Source organism: Triplophysa dalaica, chromosome 19 (genome assembly GCF_015846415.1).
Source record: "Triplophysa dalaica isolate WHDGS20190420 chromosome 19, ASM1584641v1, whole genome shotgun sequence".
NCBI lineage: Eukaryota > Metazoa > Chordata > Actinopteri > Cypriniformes > Nemacheilidae > Triplophysa > Triplophysa dalaica.
In genome coordinates, this window is record NC_079560.1 from 4149160 (window position 1) to 4169779 (window position 20620).

Below are 20620 nucleotides of genomic sequence, written 5' to 3' on the forward strand. Positions count from 1 at the left end.
GTGGCTTAATTTTTTTCCCCTAAACTTCCTACGAGTTTGCATACAATTGACAAGTGCCAGCTATTTTAATGTTAGGAGGACAGCCTGCTGCCATAACGAGATCTGTCGTATGAAAAAGTTTTTGCACTGTATTTTTTTGAATGCTAAATTGTAAACTAACGTCATGATGAAATCAATGAGAGAAATTAATTTGGATACGTACGGTTTGTCTCTGCTAACAGCAAAAGAAGATATATTGAACCCACGCTCCTCTACAAACTGGTATGGCATTTTTTTATTATTATAGATTGCTTAATAAAATGATATATTTACGCACGACGATACTAATTCGAATACATTTACGTTTATGGATTTGACAGTATATGCATAATAATGTAATATTGAATAAAAACTAGCAGAGGATGGTTTCGATCCATCGACCTCTGGGTTATGGGCCCAGCACGCTTCCGCTGCGCCACTCTGCTATCTGACGTCAACGATTCAATATTATATGTACTTGTTTTCGTTCCCTCTATTTTGCTTGTATTAATAATTAATGACGATGAAAACTAGACAAAACACGATGCACGTGTTGTCATTCCCTAGAAGAGAATTCAATTGAACAGATGTCAATTGAAATTTCAATTTAAGTGACATTTGTCATGGACAAAAACAGTTGTGCAAACATGTTTCAAGGAGGAAAAAAGATGCAAAGCACAAATAGTTTTGGTGGAGGTTTAAATAACCAAATATAAAAAATACCTTAATAAATAGAATAGAGAAGTAACATAAAAGTATCTATATATGAAGGGAACATCGAGTCATGTGAGATCATTCACTGTACTTATATTGTGGAAAGATGACAATGTTTTGAGTATTTATACTGTATACGCACACACACACAAAGAAACACATATAAAGTATATACATACAAATATACATAGGCTGTATATCATTTTTAAACCTAAAAAGAATTTTGATTTAATACAAATAATTGCGAAGAGTACATTTTAAATTTCTCCTTTGCTTTGGAATTTCTGATCTGATATTATATTTCAGAATGTCTGTCTTATCTAAATTATCTCTTCCCCTCTCCATTTCCTCTGTAAATACCCCATTATCTTAATTATCATGTTTATCTGCAAGGGCACCACATATGACAAAGTATACCACAATGACTGCTTTCAATAAAGCAAGGAAGTGTATGTGTGTGTGTGTCCTGACAGCATCTGTCGAACGCAGTAGTCGAGTGTGTCAGTAATTGTTTTACTATGCTGGAGGCTAAAGTGTAGACATAAGAATAAGCAGAGCAGTTCCTGTTGTTGCCGGCTGTTGTCACAGGAAATGTTTTAAAATGGGAAAATGTCACACGGGATGCACTTTGGAGAAGAAAGAATGTTGCTGTACACAAGATTTTAAGAAGTATGTAATTTGTGTGACCAGTTTGACCTTATTTGGTCACTTTGTTACAGATAAGAGATCTTTTTACTGACCTACTGCCACTGTTAGAGCAGTACATCCGCATTATTATTGTTGTCAGGGGATTTGAATCCCAAAGGCTTATTAAATCATTAAAACGTGTACTAAATGAATTGTGTAGTTAAATCTTGGGGTGTGTTTGGCTATTAGAGATAAGAATTTAATATTAATATTAAGCCATAAAAATAAATAGTAAATATGACAGACAGTTTGTCAAGAGGCTAGCCTAAACACTGAAGAAAAAGCTGGAAGCGTGATTATCTCCATAACCTTCCTGTTCCGGTAACTTCCTTGTTCTCCCAACTGCACATGAACTTGAACGTATGAATGCATTTATGGTAAAGCGTTAGATAAAAAAATCTATGTTCATTCATGACATTCCCAAATGCAGTTTTCCATAAACACAATAACTCCCAAGGTGCTAATGTAAGTTAAAAATATCATGTTTCAAGACATCAGCTCAAGATATCAGCAAAACCGTTTAGATTACTAAAAACTATTTGTCTGGAAGCTTTACTTTTATTATGTTGCCAAAACATAATTTACTAAATTCAGATTTGCAGCAGTCACATTAAGATATCTGTATTTCTTTGAGATACATGGATCATTTTAGAAAAGCATCCAGGTTAATATTGCAAACACGCCATGGTCTCAGAATGTGGGAAAACAGCTCTTTTGTAAATGGGTGTGAGCAAATTACAGAAGGCCATGGGGATCTGAAAACTTTTTTTTCAACTAAAGCCTGTTTACTGTCACCTGTTCCGTATACGGGACACCTACGTTTGCATCAATACTGTGCATGTAATTTCTAATCGAATCATGACAAACTATATATCATTGGAAAGGTCTAAGACTCTTGAATACATATTTTTTGGTGGTTTTTGTTTTTTTAAATAATTTATGTAGGGAGAGTAATGGAATCTTTTTTTATAGACCCGTATTTTTTTAGTGTATTTTTAATCAAAGAAAAACATAAACTTTTTTATGTATTATTAACAACAAACCTAACAACATACCTTTACTTTTTCTGTGTGTGTGTGTGATTTTTTTTAGCAATAAACAGCTACTTTCCTTTTTGCAAACCCGTAAGTCTGTATTCCACAGAATTCATGAGTCACCTTCATTTTAGTTCCAACATGTGTTTCAATGTGTACGCTCAAAAAGGGCTCCGACAGTTAACAGGTTATGCTGTTTGCATTTAAATTAATAGAGAAACAATATTATGAATAAAAGAGAAATATTGAATGATTACAGAAGTCAAGTGGAAACATTGAACATTAGTACTTTTCTAAAACAGCCCTACTATTTTTGTCAGGGTAATAATAAAACAGGCAAAACCATCTCATAGATTTAGGCTACATGGAAAGGGGGGAATGTAGAGACCAGAAAACAATAGTTGGTTTGTTTACTTGGGCCACCACCCAGATTTTAGAACAAAACGTATTTGCATTTGAGATAAATTTGTCTTTGTTGCTAAATGGAGTTTCTACATTTATTCTTTACAAATTGCAGTAAAGTTTATAATTCCACGTGGTTGTTTTCTCCACCTGCAGGGCTTTGTTTGCTTACGATGGAATAAGGCTCAAACTGGCTGATTCTGGAGGTAAGACCACTAACACATGTTGTAAGGCCATAATAATAATTCATGGTTTTGAGCTTTATTCTTTTCAATTTATAGCAGGTGGATTGAAAGAGCTGATGACTAAGCTACACCCCAGAGGCTCTTTTTATGGGATGTGCAGGGTGGGCACAAATCAATCCCTCATCGTCATGATATTATGGGTTAGTTTATCCTTCACTTTCATTTTCCTGGTTAAAGCAGTGCTGTTGATCTCTTTCACCTAAACCGGTTTGTGGTCTTTCAGGTAGGAATTGAGGTGGATGAATATCGCAGAGCTGAGTGTGCCAGTCACCTGCCAGCGATAAGGGCATTCTTCAGGGTAAATCTCCTTTAATTGTTTTTTTAATAAACAACAGGCTAAACTGCAGTCAGGTGACACTCTATGAATCCACAGGAAGTTCAAATCTTTCTTCCTGCACACACTTTGGATGAAATGACAGAAGAAAGGATGTGTGCTCTGGCCAGTAAGGCTGCGATGGTGATGCAGAGGCCGAGACAGAGACCGGGCCTCCGGCGAGAAGAAAGAGAGGAGACTGTGGTACAAGAGCATGACAATTCAATATCTCGACATAAGGGACAGCATTAAGTCGTTTTGTAGAAGGACGCCATTATATGTCGTTATAATATTCAAAACAATTAAATTGTAATTAACACTATTAATTATTAAGAATGCACTATAAATGACTTGCAGGGCACAAATTACAAGCGAACAATCGCAGCAGCGGAGACCCTAAGAATCCAAAGAGAATCTTTCTGGACACAAGCAGAGGTACAAAATCCCGTTTTGTTCATTATTCTTTTCATTATTGACATTGTCTAACTGCTGTAGGGTGACAATAATAATTTATAAAAGTATTATAAAGCTTACGTCTACATTTAAAGATAAGTCCAGAAGGGACTGAACTTTGGACTAAACACTGTATATGTTCCAGAGAGAGGAGGATGAAAGAAAGAAAGAGGAACAGCAGAGGGCAGCAGAAGACAGGAGACAGAGAGAGATAGAGAGACTGCACCAGGAGAGGAGAGAAGCAATGGAGCGAAAGAAGAAGATGATGGAAAGAGAACAGAAGATCACAGAGCAGAGGTCAATTAAACACGCTTATAAATACACAAACACACTTTATATAATGATGTATGTTCATAAATACTCTACTTGTCTAAAGTTAAATAGACATTATTATCTTATCATTATAATTACTATTTTCCACATTTTAGAATACAGGTTAATAAAAGTATTAATTACATAAAGAATAAAAAAAAAATTGTGCACAAGGCATCTGAGGTTATTAGATCACAAAGAAGTCCAAACATTTGATTAGTAATACTTTTTATAGGAGAATACAATCGCAAATGGAGGCAGAGGAACGCAAGCAGGAGAGAATAAAATGGGTAAGGGGAACATCATTGACAAATGATTGTGTTTATAATCCAAGCGTGCACATGTAATATATAGTCTGTACACAACAGAAGCACCAGGAAAGAGAACGAGAAGACAAGGAAGCAAGAGATAGATACTTACGCTCTGAATCTGAAGAAAAAGCTGCTGTAAGTTGTGAAACACGTATACCTAATTTGCTTATTTCTCCAAAGTTTCCCTGCTTTTGTTTGCAGTTATCTTATTTACCTGCAATCCAGTTAAACCAGACAGTTAAACCAAGCCAAACTGATATTAAGTCATTCTTAATTCAGTCATTGTAAATTGCCCCATTATGGATAATGGATAAGCAGACATAATTTGTTGTTATAGTAAATTTCCCTAAATCTGCCTGGTCAGCCCGTTTCCTCAATGGTTGTAATACCTTTTATGGCCTGCAGGAGGCAGCAGCTCTAGTGTCCCAGCAAACCACAAATCCAAGAGAGTTCTTCAGACAACTGTCTTCGCCTTCATTTGTCAACTCAGATTCCCAACCCAGCTCACCATATCCAGGTAAATGGAAAACAATTTTCAAAGTCATTGTGTAAAGGCACTAAAATGAATGTAGTTATTCAAATAATATTTTGTGGCCATTCTCCTTGGCCTTGAAGTGTGAAATAAAAGTTGAGCTTCATGAACAACTATGCAACGTGAATACAAGCGTCTTTAATAACATATTTGAATAAAAAAATTACCTTTTGCCACAATTTGATATATAGATATCTTTATAACAAATGTTTCATTTAAATTGTATTTCTAGTTGTCACAAACTTTGTATTTTTTTCCACATGTTTCTCTTTTCTGTCTTCTATTTCACAGTCAGGAGTCCTTACAGACGTCTTCATCGTAGTCAGACGGACAATATCTTCATTTTCAATCAGCCTTCATCTTTCACTCCTCCATCTCCTTATAGATCAAGAGCGGCATCACCGTACCTCCCATCGACTCCAACATCCAAAAGCCCAACTCTCATGTTTCCTTCTTCACCGCACAGTCCAGAAATGGTATCACCTACCATCTCGAAGCAAAAGATTACTCAAGATTGTGCAATGGTTAATAAAGTTGCTGCTGACGCTATGCCACCCTCTATTCTGCAGCTCCAAGCAAAACCATCAGATTCAATGAATGCTGAATCCGAAATAAAAAAAAACATCACTGCCATATTAGACAGTCTTGTCTTTTATCCTCCACCACCAACCAAAGAAGAGCTCAGATTAGATAACCGGATCTTAGATGAAGTAAAACCAACGGATGAACTTTCTTCGTCTCTTTCTCAATTGGAGTTTTCACCAAAACCATTTGAGGACATTTCCGAAGCTTCTATGCAAACCCAACCTGATGTGAATCTGTCTTGTCAGAGTGTCTCAGATGCTCTGACGTCCTCTCCTTCTCAATCTTCTCCTGTTTCACTGGTTACACCATGTCTCCTACCTCAACCTCCCTCTAGACCACTTCCCATTCTGCCTTTCTCCCCACGAACATTAAAGGATCTGGAATCACACAGAGATTTTCCTGCATCGGCTTCTGTTAGATCTATGGTTGAGGAGGAAGAGATTGAGCAAGAGATTGAAGGAGAGGACAGAGAGATGGTTGAGAAGGAATGGATTCATGAGGAGTCAGTGAGAGAGATCCGAGAAGAGGAAAATGAGGTGGTGGAAGAAGGGAAAGAAGGTGAATTGAGAGAAAATAGAGAGGAGATGAATGCAGGACAGGAGGAACCAGATAGGAAGAATATGGAAAAACATGACAGTGAAAAACATGATGATGAGAATATTTTGGAGGAGACTGAGAGTGTATATATACAAGATGAAAAAATCATTGACAAATCCCAGACAGAAAAAATACAATGTGGGGAAATTATGAAAGAATGTGAAAAAGTAAATGCTAATAAAACTATGGAGGAATCAGAGAACGGAAAAGAACCAAATGAGACAATTATGGAGGATTCTGAGAGCAGGAAATATCAAGATGGGGAAATCATCGAAGAATCTGAAAGCGAAAAATGTAAAGAAGAGAAAATTGTGGAGGATGCTAATGAAAAATATCAAGATAAAAGAATTGTGGAGGCGTCTGAGAATGTCAAAGATCAAGAAGAGAAAATGATGGAAGAATCTAAAAGCGAAAAATGTCAAGAAGAGAAAATTGTGGAAGACTGTAAAAAATATCAAGAAGTGAAAAGTCTACAAGAATTTGAGTGTGACAAATACAAAGATGAGAAAATTATGGAAAAATCTAACGATGAAAAATATCAAGAACAGAAAATTGAGGGGGAATTTAAGAAAATAAAAGATCAAGATGAAAGAACTATGGAAGAATCTGAAAGAGATAAATGTCACGAAGAGAAAATTATAGAAGAAGCTGACATTGAAGAATATAAAAATGAGAAAATTGCGGAGGAATCTGAGAACGTAAAAGATCAAGATGAGAAAATAATGGAAGAATCTCAGAGTGAAAAATATCAAGATGAGAAAATTGAGGAACAATCTGAGAATGTACAAGAACTAGATGAAACAATTATGGAAGAATCTGAAAGTGAAAAATATCAAGAAGTGAAAATTCTACAAGAATTTGAGTGTGACAAATACGAAGACAAGAAAATTATTGAAAAATCTAATGATAAAAAATGTCAAGAACAGAAAATTGAGGGGGAATTAAAGAAAATTAAAGATCAAGATGAGAGAACTATAGAAGAATCTGAAAGAGATAAATGTCAAGAAGAGAAAATGACAGAAGAAGCTGACATTGAAGAATATAAAAATGAGAAGATTGTGGAGGAATCTGAGAACGTAAAAGCTCAAAATGAAACAATTATGGATGAATCTGAAAGTGAAAAAGATCAAGAAGTGGACATTCTACAAGAATTTGAGATGGAAAAATCTAAAGATGAGAAGATTAGGGAAGAAACTAAAAGTGAAAAATGTCAAGTAGAGAAAATTACAGAAGAATCTGACACTGAAAAATATCAAGAACAGAAAATTGAGGTGGAATCTAAGTATGTACAAGATCAAGATGAGAAAATTATGGAAGTATCTAGAAGCGAAAAAGGTCAAGAAGAGAAAATTAAGAATGAAACTGAACACGTAAAATATCCAGATATAAGAACTATGGGGGAAACTGAGAGCAAAAAATATCAAGATGAAAAAATTATGGAGGAACTTGAGAATGAACAGAAAACTGTTGAAAACTGTGATAGTGACGGAAAAGATAAAGACGACTTTCAGGAGGTATATGAAGAGGCTTTAATGAACCAAGAGAATGAAGAAAAGCCACGTAAGGACTTTACCATAACAGAAAATTTGACTGTGTTAAAGGGAGAATCTGATTCTGAGATTATAATGATTCATGACAAAACAGATGAAGAAGGAGTGAAGAGGACCAGTGATCAACTGAACGAGAAGAAAGAAAGAAGTATACCATTCATTAAAACAGATGAGAAGGGTCCATCCAATGCAGACAAACAGAATGAGCATAAACCCTGCGCAGAAACACTTTTCTCCCAGCATGCACCACTCTCCCCAGAATCCTCCGCTGTCAGGCCTAGTCAATACATAAATCTAGCTAAAAGTATACCAAATCATAAAGAAAATGAGCAACAGATACTCTCAACAGACTCAATTCAGGACAAGTCAGATCTGAGCCATCAAGAAGACCCCAAAGTGACAAGTGACTCTTTAACAGCAGTATCATTCAGTCAGGAATCCTTACACTCCCCCTCAAAGAACAGCTCGGGTTCAGAGGTGAACGCTTTAACAGCCATATCTGAACATCAAGCCAGTCTTGGGCAATGTGATGGGGAGGAGGGACTTGAATAATAAGGAAGGTGGGTATTAATACAATATTTTTTTATTTGAGCATTTTCAGAACAGGAATATCAAATAAATCCGACAATGCATCACTAGCGTAGTAGCCAAATGTGATGTCTGGAGGAAATAGTTTGCACATTCATTTGAGGCCCAGCCCCGGAGGAGTTATGGCTACTATTGTTTCTACTACTACATACTACTTACTGACACTCAAGGACACCGTACAGCAACAATAGCAACAGTCATCAAATAAAAACAATTAATACACGGTAGATATAAACATGGCCTGCTTAAAAAGTATGTTTTAAGACGAGATTTAAAAACATTTGAAATTTTAACTACTTTAACATCTTGCCGTAACGAATTCCAAAGGTAGGGAGCTGCGTAACTGAAAGCTCGAGAACCCATAGCTGTGCGTGGTCCAGGAAGAACAAGATTAAGTGCAAAAGATGATCTGCGAGTGGGAGTGTATTTTTGAAGGAGTTTTAGATAGGAGCCAGGCTGTTAAGTGCTTAGTAGACGAGAGATTTGGCACCCTCGTAGTGGCGGTCCTTAATAGTCATGTGACCAATTATGGGGTCTCTAGCACTCAGTCTATAGCGCCACCATAAGTTCAAACATGCACTTTTCAACAGCTGTAACTTTTGATCCCATTGATCCACTGTAATTCTATTAGGCACATGTCATGCCCCACCACCGCTCATCGCATGTAACATTAAGACCCCACCCAATACAGTAGCGGCCATCTTGAAAAGTACATTATCGCGTTTTTTTACTACGGTTCCAAGAAATTGTGGCTGATTGTCATGAAAACTTGCTCAGACTATCTTTGGACTGAGCTGCAGAGACAATGTATTGGAGGCTTTATCTCGGCCATTCTTCAATCTGTTGGCACGAGACTTTGTACGCTTCATCAACACCTAGGACTGGGGGTCTTTGCCAAAAGGGGGAACAGCGCCAACTATGGGTCGTGAGATTTGAAAAATTGCTATTTTTGCTCATAATTTTTTTAATATTTCTAAGAAATTTGTGATCTTGGTGTTTTCCTCGTGCCGTGGCAGATCAGGTTAGTACGATTATGTCACTATAAGATAATCTGCCCCTCCGCCATTTTGAAATTTGTCAGACATTGTGATATCTTTTAAAACACATGATGTGTATGAACTCGTATTGAACTATTCTGCACCGCTATGCAAAATGGTCTTCTTGAGTTCATTCCCACCTATTCCTCTGTTTATCACCTATTCCTCTGTTTCTCAAATACGAAGTATTTCTGTTATTTCTGCTCTACGTACTCATTCAATCCCTATGGGGTGGCTCATGTCAATATTTAAAATATTTAAGCTCTCTTTAGGATCGAGGATCAAGCATGACAACTGTGTGGCACAACCAGATAAACTGTGAGTTTCGGGTACAAGAGGTCGCCGCATAAATCCAGTGTAGAGTGTGTTGGGTGTTTTTGTATAGAGTCTGTGCTGTGGCTGTTCTTACCTCTTTCAAAGTCAACCGTGCCTTTGACATTGTCTTTTTCACATAATAGAATAACTTTAATGTAATGACATGTGGTAAATTAATATAGGAAATGTGGTCAGTGACTTTATGCTCACTTGCGTTACCTGTTTTCCGTGTAAATTGAACTTCTGTTGTTTTGGGTCTGTACTGCACCTATGCTGAATGACTCGTGTCCCTACTTGCAGCTCTCACACGTCTCCTCAGGATCTCTGACACTTTGTACAAGCTCAGTGGTGCAGTTTGCTGAACCACAAACCTGGTGTCTTAGAGGTCGTTGGTTTGAATCCCATATAGTGTGTTTGTTGTACTTGTGGATGACGTCACCAATTTGATTTAATTCTCACCTACTGTTAAAGTGGCACTAACACTGTTCCTGTCAATCTCATACTAATCTTGAATACCTTTATAGTAGTATTGCATACATTGTATCTTCGAAGAGTATTTAGTTTGATCACATTTATAAAAGATAGATACAGCTGTACGATTCCTTCCGAAATCAAGCAGCGGGGGGAGGGGTGGACTGAACGGTAGCACATTGTCAGCAAAACACAGAACTTTACGAAACCTTTGCGATCGCTGGGGGAGTGTATTGAGCACAGAAATACTACGTAATACGCCCATGCTTTGTTTTTGCCTGTTCTTCCTGAACTGGCCATTTTTCATGTGCCTTCCGTTTATGCCCTTTTATGCTCTCTTGGCTCTGTGCTACGATGGTTGCGCACCTTCGGGGGCTTGGCCCTGTGGTGCTGCTTGCAGCTCTTGTTAGATTTGAATCCTTTAATCTTTGTAAAGCATTAAATAAGCAGTATAGCACAAAACACTAAACTTGGTTACTTTACAAAAGGATGGTACAAAACAACTAACAGCTTATAGGTTTTATTTGAATATGCAAAACAATCCATAGAAACACAAAAACCTTACCGAGAATAAAGCATACATTGACTACAGTATTATCAGATATTCATATTTTGTATGTTTTAATATGAATATTTTGTAATATTTCAATCAAAAAAACTTCTTATTGTGCATGCATGAGAAATCATTCTCAGTAATTCTTTTCAAAGCTGAGTTTCGGTTTACATCCCAAGCACAATAAGCAACATGCATACAGAAACTGACATGTAAACATCGATAATAATACGTTTGATAAAAGGGCAAAGATGTTAGCAGTCATCACTTTTGGAGTGTATGGAAATTAGCCTCCAGGACAAATTAAACGATTGCAAATTTTGCTGAAGCTACAGTATATAACATTTTTTTTATCCTAAATATATAAAATGATAAGGAAAAAGAGATGAAGACAGAATACAAGAAATTTTTAATAACTAAATCAAGATAATTTAATCATCATTACGTGATTCTTTGTAATTAAACCTCGCCCTCAGAAGACGTCAACAAACTCAAACGCTAAACGATTCACAGGCAGAGAGCGTTTTCTGATGAGCTCCGTGTTTTTAATTGTCTAGGAAAGCGTGAGCTGCTCCCAAATATGTTTTACTCTTTACAGATCCTGAGGCTGTATAGAGACAGGTGTGTTTTCTTTTGTAATATCTATCAGCTTCTAGGAATATTTTATGGTATTCGAAAAACAAAAGTTTACGCAACTATAATTAAACGCTTCACTGAAACTTGTCAGTTTAGTTATTATGTATGTAAAGAAACATTTGTTGTTTCAACCCATGGTTGGGTAATTTATGAGCGAACCCAGTTGTTTAAATTTAGCTAGAAAACGCGTCAGTTTCACTGTGCACCTTGATTACCAATGTCAATTCACTGTGCCTTTGAACTGTTGTTTATATTAATCTTTAATGTATTTTTTTTTGCAGATGTACCAGCGACCTGATCAATGAGAAAACAGATGCTTACGAAGTCTACATTACTTATAGTGACAGCAGTTTTTTTAAGCGGTGCAGGACTCCAAATCCCATTCTGAATGAACTTTTAACAAAGATTTTCGCCTAACTGCAGAACACCCAATGACATCATGAGTTATAAGAAAACAAATGTTTCTCGTATAGGTGGGCAAGGAAATCACAGATAATTGGTAGGTGTTATTATTCCAGTACAAACCATTCCATTAAAGAACACAATGCTTCAGGTTTTGATTGGCAGTAATTACTGTCTTAACTGGAAGGAGTGGAAGGAAATGCAGGGCTAGTGATAGCAGCGTTGTCTTTCTCACCTCCGGTATGTTACTTTTCATAGTCTCAGATGGTGGAAGAATGCAAAGTCATTGCTTTATACATAATTGCACCAATTTACAGATGAAATTATGTTAATTATATTAGAAGATCTCTGTTACATAACTTTTTTTGAATTATTTTTAAACTTGCTGGAAGGAAACAGTAACTTTGTTTCAAAGCTGAGCTAGTAATAAATTGAACATTTTATTTATCTATAAGATTAAACTATTTATCATTGTAGTTGTGGATATAGATCTTAAATCCTTTAACCCGCTTCCTTGTTGGAGCCATGAGATGTATATCATAGATGCTTATTTTTGTCAAATCTTGAAGATATCATGTAAAGACTGACATTTTGCGTGGTGCGAGAGCAAACAGGAAACTGCTAAAGTTTGTCGCTATCCTTGTGCACATAAACTGTGTATCCTTTCGTAAGGCTTTGTCCTTGTGTCCTACATACTGTAGGTATCGTCTTTTAAAGGATGGGGTATATGGAGGATTCTCTATTTAGAATTAAACAAAACATCCTTCGTAGGACATACTGGCAGAAAAGGAAACAGGAAGTACCACGTTGCACTCGCACACCTGTCAAATGAATTAAAATGGTTTCTACATGATTTAAGAGGTAAAAAGTTGGTTTGTTTCTACCCTAAACAATCCCAAAAGAGTTAAACAAATTTACAAATGTCTTCTTATTTACTTACTGTTTCTAAACGTTTAAAAACCACTCAACACTTGTAAACCTATTTACTGCATATTGCCTGCTAAGATTAAAAAAACGTGACACGAATTGTAAACTGTTAACATTTAAACACCACATATTTGAATGTGCAGCTGCTGGCATTTATTCAAATAACAGACGTTGGCCGACGCACAGAATTGTGGGTTTTTGAGAGTACAACCTGATTTTTTTATAAAAACGCGACATGATGACGTAGCACTGTAGCAGCCTTCGAATGAGACCTCTGGAGGATACAGCTTTGCGAAATGAGACACACCCATAGCCTATTAATCTGATGTGATATTTTGTGCATTGCTAAGGATTAAAGGATAGTGGAGCTGTCAATCAAAGACAGTCGGATAGGAGACACTTTGTGCCAGTGCATTATGTTCATAAACAATTGACTGTTATCAGCAATTTTTATTTGGTGCTATACTAAGTAGAGGCTTTAAATTTACAATTCACCAATGAAATGAACCTTTATATATGCCTGTTTATTTACGTCTGCATGTCATTGTTCTCAAATCTCGTAGCATTGCTGTTCTTCTCAAACATCCTCTGTGATTTTTTTTTTCATAAATCTTTAATTGTTAGTCACTCTTTATGGTTGTCACCTGGTTTTGCAAATATTTAACCAATAAAAATTGTGCTTGTCAACTTTGACATCACAGTATTTAATCATTTAACAAATATAAAGTTTTTTTTTCATTTCCTGAAAACAGAATTTGGACATGTTAGGTTTCAAGAGGATGGCGATAAGGTGAAATTTGACAGCTGACAGGCCATGTTTTACGCTTTGGTGGTATTTTCCCCTACTTCTTCATGTCAAAGATTCTTACAATAAAGAGTAAATAGTCCTTTATATTTAAGGTCCTATTTTGGTTTTTGTATTGTCCAACAACAAGTTTATGTACATACAAGGTGTAAAAACACTATTATTTTGTTATAATAGGCCTTAATTCTTGACTGACTCTCAAATGATTTGTTCGGCGAATCATCCGTCTAATCCCCTCCTTTCTGATATCCTACTCTGATCTGATTGGGCAGATGATCTAGTCTGCTGTGATTGGTTTACCACAGCTACAGTGTTTGGAGGAGAAGAGTGAAGTTTACGCAGGCAGGCCAAGCAAAACATAGGCGGGGACTATATGAAGTAATGTAAATCTGCGGCGGTTGGCGAAATCAAACTGGGGACGACTCTCTTTTTCTAAGCCAAAAACTTTCTTGGCAGACTGGTTACATTCACACACGGCAACATTGTACATGCACGAAATGTCATTTACAAGATCTCGTAATATGTACTCTTTAATTAAAATTTAGTTTTATGACTGATATTATTTTGAAGCATGCAATTCAACAGGCTGTTTTTCTAATTGTACCATACCTTTACGACTGTAAAAGAAATCTGTTATGATGAACTAATCCTTATACAGGTGTGTAGTAAACAGTGTCAGGGTGGGACTCATTAATTTGGTTCAATCCATGGAGTAAAAGTAAGGCTTAAAAACACAAAATACTATGCGTAATATTGTTGCCTCACTTTATTACATAAAACATTTACAGTGTCCAAGACGTGAGACAAGTCGACCAAATGAGCCACTTATCTTACATAGTAACTAACAATTAAGTTTATTTATTTGTTGACAAATAAACCAAAAAGTCCTATGGTGTGAAGATTTTGGAAACAAAACTAACAATGAAGGTACATTTTCTTATGATATAAAACAAAATTTTGTTAACAGTTAAAAAATGATTGTTGTGAGTACACACTTCGTACCATTTCTGAAGCAAGAGAATCTTACCAGACATTTTTGGATAAAACGTCACTGGCAATGCACGGTTTTGTGGCGTGCGAGAATGCTATATTTGCAATCCCACAATTCCCCTGGAGAGCATGACACTCAAGCAAGCAAATTCTTACCACAATACAGTCTACAGGTCAATATTTACATATATAGAAAGGTTGCACATTTTTCCATTTTATGCAAGGATAAAAAAATGGACAACATTATCAAATTCAACAATTCTTAGGAGAGTAAAATGTGTAAATTTGAGTCCAATTTGTGTCCAAAACACATTTGAATAAATTTCACTCACAATTTCAACACGCTGTAACTGAGTAGCGTGCAAGCATGCTTTCTCCACAATCCCACAATACCCTTTGAGATTGTGACATCTCCTGAGAAAGTTTCTCACATTCCGAGTTGCCGATTAAAATTTTCATGTAATTCCAAGAAGCCTTTTGGATATCATGGTGTAATTTTGTACAAAGTTAAATATACTGTTTTAATAGTGATATGTGCGACACTGGACCACAAAACCATTCTTATAGGGCCATATTTTTTTATTTTATTTATACATCATCTAAAAGCTTTATAAATAAGCTTGATGTATGGTTTGTTAGGAAAGGATATTTAGCCGAGATACAACTATTCTGAATCTGGAATCTGAAGGTGCAAAACATCTAAATATTGAGAAAATTGTCGTTAAAGATGTCCTTCAGAGGCGGTAAGAAGAAACTTATTCTAGAGAAGAAGAAACTTTTCTTGTTTTAACGATCTTTATTGATTTATTGCTGTTATGACGTTGTGGGAGTAGGTGAACCTGAAATTCTATGCTTTACATATATACCAAACTTGATTCTCAAAAAAGTGGACAGCATGCCAAGTTTGTAGGCGTGTTTCTAGGGTATTGAGTAAAGATCATGTTCCATGAATCTTCTTTTTTTTGGTATAAAAGAAAATGTGATCATTTTTTACCTTATTGTTGAGTATTGCTACAAATATACCCGCATGATTGATTTTGTGGTCCTGTGTCGCATATGCTATATTATACTGTACAATAAATGCTTCGATAATACAGTATTGTGATATGAGAAACCCGTTGCGAGTCCAGAGAGAGAAGGTCCAAGGAGGTTTAATGTCTGGAGAGGTAAAAAGTTAGGATTTCTAGGATGTATAGGAAGTATTAAGTATGAGAGAAGCTTTATACAGAATATGCATACCATAGATCTGCTTGTATATTGCATTTTCATAAATAAGCTCAAGCATGTCGGTATGCTTCAAATAAAGACAGATGTCATGATCTGACATGCGCTGGGGACACACCTCAGACCTCAGATATGTGCAAACATTGCCATCAATGTGGTATGATATGGCTAGCATTCAGATAATTGCTGCTTTTGAAATTAATATGAACCTAAAAACTTTCCCATACTCTAAACAAAAGCTTCCTGGAAAAGGATTTTGATTTCCTCACATGACAATTTGTGGATTACATACAGTGGCAAGAGAAAGTATGTGAAGCTTTTGGATTTTATTGTTTTCTGAATAAATTTGTCATAAACAGTCAAGGGTATTGACAAACATAAAGGGTCTACAAATAATAACACAAAAACTTTATTGAACACACTCATTCAACATTCAAAATGGCAGTGAAAAAGTAAGTGAACCCATAGAATTAATAACTGGTTGACCTGACTCCAATTAGCTTTTTCCAGGTCATTAACTCAAGGGTTCACACACTTTGTCCACAAGCACTATGAGTTTTTTTTGGTTCTTCTCAATAAAGACATGGAAGATCAAAAACATGTTGTGTTATTATTTTAGATACACTTTATTTAGTTTCACACTGGTGATTTTGCGGTGCAGAATTAGGTGGATACCAACACACAAACAGGTTGCATAACATTCTCCATTTCCGAAATTGAAACCACAACTATACCATGTGTAAAAGATTCAGATAAAATTAAAATCACATGTCTGCTGTTGTTTATGCACAAAATTAAACACAATTCCTGTCACCGAAATCAGGTTTCTGAAGCAAAACCAAGAGCACTAGATTTAGTGACTTAATACCGGTTTTCATTTCACTAAAGTCAATATTGATCACTGACATATCAAAGAGATATATCACAGTCCTGTTCAAAAGTTTGTCTTGTCAAGAAACCCAGTTTCTATCATAAATTAAATGTTTAAAGATAACTTATAGACTGTATGGCTGTAGCTTCACACATCTGAACTTGTAATGCCACATTCTTAAAATTTGATCAGTGACAGCGCTCATTTTCAAATACACAGAATGGTGTTCATCATTCACATCTTTGAAACAATTCAGAGAACTTAAATTCTAAAAACGCAGAAATATCCTAAAGGGGAAATTGTAAGAAAGCATGTCAAGATTCTCTCCCTTTACTCAATGGCATGCTATTTATAAAACAGACAGATCAGGTTTTAAAAGTCACTTGGAATACAAGGAAAATTATAGGGTGGGACTATCCGTCTATCTCCCTTATGGCACGCAGGAGAGTCTGAAAGCGTTTGTTTCTGTCATGTCGTTGTTAAAATGTTTTTTCGAACATTAATATATTAATGTGGCAGACCGGAACCACTTAACTGTAGTAAAATCCCAGCACCACATTGTATTTTACTTCATTACTTACCCTCATTGTTCCAAACCCATTCTATTATTGTTTATGTGAAATACAAATAAAACATTTGTGAATCATTTTTTAATGGCTTTGAGTTTGAGGACTCGCTGATAGGATGGAGAATTTAGTTACTTAACAGGCTGAGCTTATGTACTCGTACATGATAAGTAAGGTATAACATACAGGGAGCCGGTTGTTATCGCAGAAATAAGCTCTATCAGGACTACCACACTGAAGGGGCTTATTTCGCGATAACAGTCGGCTACTTTTACATTATCTCGGTTAGTACACGGCTACTTGCCACATGAGAAAATAACTGAACATGATAATAATAATGATAAGGATCAAAATGGAATTAAATTCTACTGGTTGTTCGTAGTATTTAGGAATTGAAGTGTCCATTATATTTGGAAATGTGTCTGCTCTGTATCTGCTTGAAATGCATAAAGGACTTGTATGAATGATTTGATACTTTAGTTTTTCAAATAAGATTGCTATCTTCTTATAATTACTTTGTATTTTTGTTAGAAAAGCCTTTCTAGGAGTCTTGAAGGTAGGCAAGGATGATATATTACGAAGTGTAAAGGGTAGCACATTCCATAATTTAGGAGCATTAACAGTAAATGACAGTGGACAGCCGAAAACAAGGAGTGGACAAAATGCCAAGTTCAGATGATCTGACAGATATGGAGGCGCAAGACCATTTAATGCCTTAAATGTTAGAAGTAGTATCTTAAAGTGAAAAGGTGATGCCACAGGTAGCCAGTGAAGATCATGCCGTAGAGGAGTAATGTGAGCAGAACGCCTGGTGTAGATGAGAACTCTAGCTGCTGAGTTTTGAACATACTGTAACCTTGCTATGAGTTTTTGGGGAGACTAAGAAATAAAGCATTGCAATATCCTGACGTGATGTGATTATTGCATGAATTAAGATTTCAGCATCAGCTGGAGTAAGAGAAGATCGAAGACGGATGGAAAAAAGAGTTTTTAACGACAGAAGAAATATGAGAGGCTAAAGAGATTGCCTGGGGTAAGAAAATGCATTTGTGCCTGGAAGTCCTAGTTTTTGGTGCTCTGAAGCGGCAGCTAGAAGGCATTTTTGTCATATTATAATAAAAATAATGATTTATGTCTTGTGTTTTGTGTTGGAGGTCCTCTAAGAATTTTGTTGTTTGCTTAGCTTGCAATGTCAATGAAAGCTGCTCATTCATTCATATTCAGGTCTGCGAATGTAAAGGTAAACCGGTCATAGTGACCCATGATAGAAGAAGAAGTAGTAAAGAAATATTCTTTATAATATACAGTCTGCTTGATCAACATGAAATGTCTCATATTACTACACACCACTCACCACATTTTATTAAAAATAAAAATAACAGTTACCCCACCCAAAACACAATAGAAAATGTCATGGATTTATTATTTATAATGGTAATTTAGTTATGCTTGTAATGCATAAAACCCCAAAGTTTCATAATGGTATTTACATGGAAAGCATTGCATTTTCTATTGTGTTATGGGCGGAGTTCTATTGCTATGTGGTTAAATGTGATGTGCAATGAAAAGTACAGGTTTTGATTAACTCAGCTTATTTTAATAAACATAGCATCATGTAGGCTAGCCTATGTAGATCTACAAACAGAATAAAATATAAAAGACAAAACATGTCTTTTATGTTAAAAAAATGTACGAACAGTGCAAACAAAGATGTTCACGGACCTTAGGTAATATTTGCAATGCATTTTCATTGCAATACAATTTTATTTATATAACGCTTTTCACAATGTGCATTTTTCCAAAGCCACTATATAGGAGAAAATCTGAAAAACACAAAAAGGGTCAAACACAGCACAGTGCATGGTGTTTATAGAACAAGATCAATCTAGTAAATAATATCTAATAAATGCAGTCTCCCGGTGGTTTATTTAACATATTATGCATTAAGTGAAAGCTTGGCTGAAAAGATTTAATCTTTAATCTAGATTTAAATTTGGAGAGTGTGTCCGACCTTCGAATAGTATCGGGAAGGCTGTTCCAGAGTTTAGGTGAAATGTATGATAAAGCTCTACCCCCTTTGGAGGATTTATTTATTCTAGGTGTCTTAAAAGTCCGGAGTTTTGAAATCTTAGAGAGCGTGATGGGTTGTAATATGATAGAAGCTTTGTTAAGCAGGTAGGGGCTAAACCGCTTAGGGCTTTATAAGTAATAAAAAGAACTTTAAAGTCAATACAATACTTAATGGTTAGCCACTGAAGGGATGATAACATTATGGTTATGTGATCGTATATTCGGGACCTGGTTAGAACTCTGGCAGCTGCATTCTGAACTAACTGTAGTTGTTTATTGCTGACGCAGGACAACCACTAAGTAGAGCATTACAGTCAAGTCTTGAGGTCACAAATGCATGAAAAAGCTTCTCTGCGTCAGCAACATATCGATTATTTTGTAATTTGGTAACATTTCTAAGATGGAAGAAGGCTGTTTTTGTGTCATTTGATATGTGATTTCGATATGACAGGTTGCTGACTAATATAAGGCCTTACCTGTATTTGTTGGAGTACTAGTGCAGCCTTCAATTTGCAGGTTATAATCCAAAATATTCTGTTTACGTGTTTTTTGTCCGATAAGTAATATTTCTGTTTTATTAAGATTTAAGAGAAGGAAATTACTAGTCATCCAATGTTTTATATCTTCGATGCACTCTGCCAATTTGGATAGCTGGAAAGAATCATCTAGTCTTGATGAGATATATAGCTGAGTATCATCTGCATAACAGTGGAAGATAATTCCATGTTTTCTAACAATGTTGCCAATGGGTAGCATGTGTATGGAGAATAGCAAGGGTCCTAAAACCGATCCCTGAGGTAATCCATAATATACTTGCGTTAGATTTGATGTTTTGATTCGATTTTGTCTAGTCTTTGACTGGAATCATGTTTATTGTATTTTCTCTATTCAAATAAACCTATAAAATAAACAAAAAAGATTCAAAGGTCATGTTATTGTATGTGGTAACTAAAGTTTAACAGGTTCACTTCTTATCCAATCTCTTAATCAGGTTTTCCTTCTGCGAATTACTGAATTCAAGAAAACATTCAACATTTTTGTAATGTTCTTGCAGATGTTAAAAGATAGGTTGACAGTTATGTTATCTCTGGAAAGAATACATATCATAAGATATGGCTGCAATTCTGTTGATCAGAAAACGGTTATCATGAGGCTGTTTTGAATTCCATTGCATTGACGTAATATCAGAATGCCAACGTGCAAATGATCTGAACCATGTGAGTCATTAAGTCTGATAACCATGGTTCATTAGACGCAAGGCATCATGTAGATCTGACAGCAGTGGTGACATTTTTGACATGTTTTAAAGTTTAAAAAAAGTATGTTATTAGTAATAAAATGTTAAATATAAATCATAATGAATTTTTGAATTTCCAAAATATATAATTTGAGAATAGCAAAAAATGTGTGCT

The 20620-nt window shown here is 35.7% G+C and overlaps 1 protein-coding gene and 1 non-coding gene across 2 annotated transcripts; one reads left to right on the forward strand and one right to left on the reverse strand.

Annotated features, from left to right (window-relative positions):
* Nucleotides 1–59: 59 nt before the first annotated feature.
* Nucleotides 60–13576, forward strand: LOC130408358 (microtubule-associated protein futsch). Its single transcript, XM_056731847.1, has 12 exons — nucleotides 60–261; nucleotides 3012–3061; nucleotides 3137–3240; nucleotides 3324–3398; nucleotides 3474–3617; nucleotides 3771–3848; nucleotides 4012–4163; nucleotides 4414–4468; nucleotides 4547–4624; nucleotides 4895–5006; nucleotides 5313–8313; nucleotides 11635–13576. Exons 1-11 carry the CDS (start codon nucleotides 164–166, stop codon nucleotides 8303–8305), a joined length of 3939 nt encoding a protein of 1312 aa, XP_056587825.1. The 5' UTR covers nucleotides 60–163; the 3' UTR covers nucleotides 8306–8313; nucleotides 11635–13576.
* Nucleotides 393–464, reverse strand: trnam-cau (transfer RNA methionine (anticodon CAU)). Its single transcript has one exon. It is a non-coding gene; the product is annotated as a tRNA-Met (tRNA).
* Nucleotides 13577–20620: the final 7044 nt, after the last annotated feature.

What these genes read in the sequence shown, in the direction of transcription:
- LOC130408358 (XM_056731847.1), top strand. Translation starts at nt 164, where the DNA reads ATGATGAAATCAATGAGAGAAATTAATTTGGATACGTACGGTTTGTCT. An exon ending in AATCTGAAGAAAAAGCTGCT is followed by an intron (nt 4,625 to 4,894) that starts GTAAGTTGTGAA and finishes TATGGCCTGCAG; the next exon opens with GAGGCAGCAGCTCTAGTGTC. An exon ending in ACCCAGCTCACCATATCCAG is followed by an intron (nt 5,007 to 5,312) that starts GTAAATGGAAAA and finishes TCTATTTCACAG; the next exon opens with TCAGGAGTCCTTACAGACGT.